The sequence below is a fragment of the Tupaia chinensis genome, unplaced genomic scaffold (genome assembly GCF_000334495.1).
Source record: "Tupaia chinensis unplaced genomic scaffold, TupChi_1.0 Scaffold000226_1, whole genome shotgun sequence".
NCBI lineage: Eukaryota > Metazoa > Chordata > Mammalia > Scandentia > Tupaiidae > Tupaia > Tupaia belangeri.
In genome coordinates, this window is record NW_006159701.1 from 5,455,024 (window position 1) to 5,458,968 (window position 3,945).

At 57.8% G+C, this 3,945-nt stretch overlaps 1 protein-coding gene across 1 annotated transcript in view; it reads left to right on the forward strand.

Moving 5' to 3' along the window:
- Nucleotides 1-1,255: 1,255 nt before the first annotated feature.
- The window catches only part of CCDC157 (coiled-coil domain containing 157), an 11,414-nt gene continuing 8,724 nt past the window's right edge, over nucleotides 1,256-3,945 (forward strand). Inside the window, 3 exon segments of the mRNA XM_027771618.1 lie at nucleotides 1,256-1,556; nucleotides 1,859-2,116; nucleotides 3,295-3,466. Of these exon segments, the coding sequence (XP_027627419.1) occupies nucleotides 1,495-1,556; nucleotides 1,859-2,116; nucleotides 3,295-3,466 (492 nt within the window). The 5' untranslated portion in view covers nucleotides 1,256-1,494.

Sequence of the window (3,945 nt, forward strand, 5' to 3'; positions counted from 1 at the left end):
CGGATCCGCCCCCTCGCCGTGGCGTGTCTTCCACCTCCCACCGCCCGTGCGGCCGCGCGCGACGCCGTTGCCATGGCAGCCGTCGGAGCGCCAGCCTAGGAGTTTCTGAGCATCCCAGGAGCCGCAAGCGTGCTGGGGGCAGGTCCCCGAGCCAGCCGGACACAGACGCTGAGGCCGCGACGCCGGAGACAGGTGAGATGCCCCATTAACAGCGCACCCGCGGGGCGGCCGGAGCCCTCGTCTCGGAGCCCTGGAGGCTCCTTTGCTCCACACACCAGCTCTTCGCTCGCTCGGACCCCGCCTTCTAATGCCTGGCTCCCTCTCTGTTCAGTGCGCTCTGGTCAGGTAGGCCTCTCACTTTGAAGAGCCCCTTCCTGCAGCCTCAGAGACACACCCTTGGCCCTCTTTTTGTTTCAAACCCTCTCATCCAAGTCCCCTTTCCAAAGCCCACGCCCTTAATTCCCACGGGTTCCTTTACCCACGGGCCTGCCGTTTCTAAGTTCCACCCTCTACCTGCCATAGTCCCGCCCTCAAGTCCCACAGGACCTCGAACTGGGCGGCTTCTTTAGGCTCCAACCCCATTCCCACAGGTGCGGCCCTGCAGGTCACGCCCCCACCTCCCTGGACACACCTAGTATCCGTTCCCCCCCTTCCTTCCTGAGATCAATTCCCTGCATCCTCTCTGCTGCCTCCCAGCTCCTAAATGTAGGAGAGCGAGCTGGAGCCCCTGCTTGGACTTCAGTTTTCCCACCTGAGAAGTAAGGCAGTGAGGGGCCAGCAGGTCATATGGTGGTTAAGGCGCTGGACTCCCACATGGCTGACCGCAGTTGGAGTCCCCGACTTGGTGGCTTGAAAATCACGCCTCGTGTGCGTGTGTGTCCTAAATCCGGATAAGGATATGGAAGAGAAGAGATTGCTCTGTGGCCATCCTCACCCCCCGAGGGGGGGCGCGGCGTGATTTCTCACTTTCTCACTTTCTAGCTTTTTCCAGCAAACACACAGGCTGTATGGCAAAACCTTTAAAAAATATATAAAATAGGGCAGTGATAGGAAGAGATGCTCTCCCAAGTCTCTCTCTGTGTCACACACACATACCCAGTAGCTGGCATACGTCATGCTGTTATAATTAATATAGAAGAATAATGATAGCTAGAGTTCAGTGAACATTTGCTATAAGCCAGACCCTGTGCCAAATTACTACACGTATTACATAATTTTTTCCTTATAGCCACCTGCTTACAGACCAGCACAGTGAAGGGACGTGAGGGATGTGGCTGGCTGCAGGTGGCCGTTCTCCCACAGGCTACAGGAAGTCTCGAAGGGTCATTGGCCAGTGCAGTGTGGCCAGATAGGGTTTGGCCCAGATCTCTGGAGCTGAAGTTGTCAGCTTAGAGTGGGCAGGCCTGTGGCCTTGCTGGAACCAGCCACAGTGATCTAGGCAGAGATGACAGTCGTGTGGCATAGCCCCACACTCCCTGACATGCTGCTGTTGCTATGGCTTTGACTCTGTTTCAGTTGTCTGTGTCCCTGTTGGAGGGTTTGCTCAGGAGGGAAAGGTAGGCACGTTCTTGTTCACAGTTGTGTCTACCTGGTATTTAGCAGGGGGCCTGGCACACATGTGCTCTCAAGGTGAGGGGGTGAACATTGGGGGAAAGGGGTGAGGGGAATAGGAAGGAGGCTTGCAAGGCCACCCACAACCTGGTCCTTGTCAACAGGGCTGGGAAACAGATGTGTCCCCAGGGTCTGGGATAGACTCCCAGCCTAGAAGCCGCTGGTGCACAAGGCTTCAAGGAAGGGTCCTCCAGCAGCAGCCACATCACTCAGGCTCAGGCTCACAGAGCTCCTCTGCACACCCCAGGAGCTGGAGGATGGCGCACTTGCTGGGCAGCCAGGCCTGCATGGACAGCCTGCGCAAGGACCTCACCGACCTGCAGGGTGCCATTGTGGACGTGTTCTCCCGTGCCGGGCCTGTGCGCTTCCCCTCCTGGAAGTTCCCTGACCGCGTGGCCTGCGACCTCGACATGGTGACCCTGCTGGAGCACTACGACCACGTGCCAGGGGACCCTGAGTTCACGCAGCTCTCTCACGCTGTGCTACTGGAGCTGGTCATTGACAGGTGAGGGCCTTGACCAAACCTGGCTGTCTTGGGCTGTTGGCACCTGTCCCTTAAACCAGGTGTAGCTCCAGGAGCCTCTCCCATGGTGGGACAATAGTCGCCACTGACCGAGTGCCTGTGGGGGGCCAGATCAGCTCAGGACCCTTGGAGGTCTCACTTTTATTGCACTGCGTGTTGTGCTGTTCTGTGCTGCCTAATCCTGTCCACTGCAGTGAGTCATGGGGTGCCCATTGGCCTCTGCAGCCCCGTAGCCCTGGCCACCACCTCTCTGCCCACTCCCAACTGCCTTCTCAACCACAGCTGCTGCTCAGAGTTTCCATCCCAGGCTCTTTTTCCTGGCATCGTATGGGCTGTGCTGTTGCCTCTGCAGATCACGAGGCTAGGCACGAGATGTGTCTTTCCAAATCCTGTCCCTGCTGGGCAGAGGCTAGTGGATTTCCCTGCAGCCCTGCCATGACCACGCCAAGTTAGAGTTCACGTGATCATCAGCCTTCCACCTCCTGGGGACTGCAACCTGGGCTCCTGGGGCTCAAAAACCTTTTCAACAAAGCCATGGGGGCCAGATAGGCAACAGAGATGGGAAGTGGACCCCAGTTATAGGACCTGCCTGGGGACAGAGAAGCCGTGGTTACCACTCTGAGGCCTGCGGGAGCCTTGGTACAATGGTGCCATTTGTTACCTCTGAGGTTACAAATGTAATGTACGTCTGTGATCACAGACCACACCTTTCTCCCTGCAGGGCTTTGTATTATGCTGTCCCTCTGCTGGGAATGCATTGCCCACCCGTTTCGGAAAAGAAGCCCTATTCACCTGTCAGCCCAGTTTACCCACCTCTTCCCCTGAAGTTCTCATGACACCCCCGCCCTGTCTGACTGCCTTGTCCCCCTCTGAGTTAGTTGGAGCTTCCTCTGGACTCTTGTGCATGTAAGTGGCTCCTGGCAAAGGCCACTGGACCTAGACCAGCCTGGGAACCCTGGAGGACAGGGCATGGCCTTCAGCCCACAGTGCAGCATTTGGAGATGCTTGGTTATGTCAGGAATGGGTCAGGATGGAGATAGCACAGCAGCTCTCCAAGTCCCCAGTGCTTGAGCCAGTTCTCCAGAGGCAGAAGCTGCCAGTTGTGTGGTCACATTGGCACCAGCCTCAGCCCTAGCCAACTCTGGCATCTGTGCCCACAGGCTCCTGCTCCTGCTTCAGAGCTGCGCGAGCTACTTGGAGAACCTCAGCTTGGAGCAGGTGATGCCCCCCCCACGGGCCCTGGGGCCCTGCATGTCCGTGGGGCTCACAGTACGACGCTTCTGGAACAGCCTGCTGAGGCTGGGCATGCTATACCAGGAGGCAGTGCCCCAGGTGGGTCGGTCCCACCCTGTCCCCGGCAGTCCCCGCTGCACCCTGCCTCAGCTCCAGCTTCCTAATTCACTGCTGTGTGCACCGCATCCTTCACTGGCTCCCTACTGCCCCTAGGGGACAGAGTAACTCTGGACCTCCCAGTCAAGGCCAGGACAGTGCGGCAGTTTAAAATGCACACTCTGGGCTGGCCCTGTAGCACAGTAGTTAAGCACTGGAAAGGAAGCTGGGTCCCATGGGGCCTACTGCTGTTCAAATCCCGGCCCTGGCAACAGCACACCAGGCACACAGGCACACAATCACATGTGCCCAGGATCCCAATGGTGGGCTGGAGAAATGGAGGCAAAGGGGTTGCAGTGTGACCAGCCCTGTGGGGATGAGGGAGTTCTCTCTCTCCTGCATACACTCTCGGGCATTAAAAAATACATTCCTTGGGCTTCCTGGCTCTGCTATTTACACTAGGGACTGTGGGGAAATCCTGC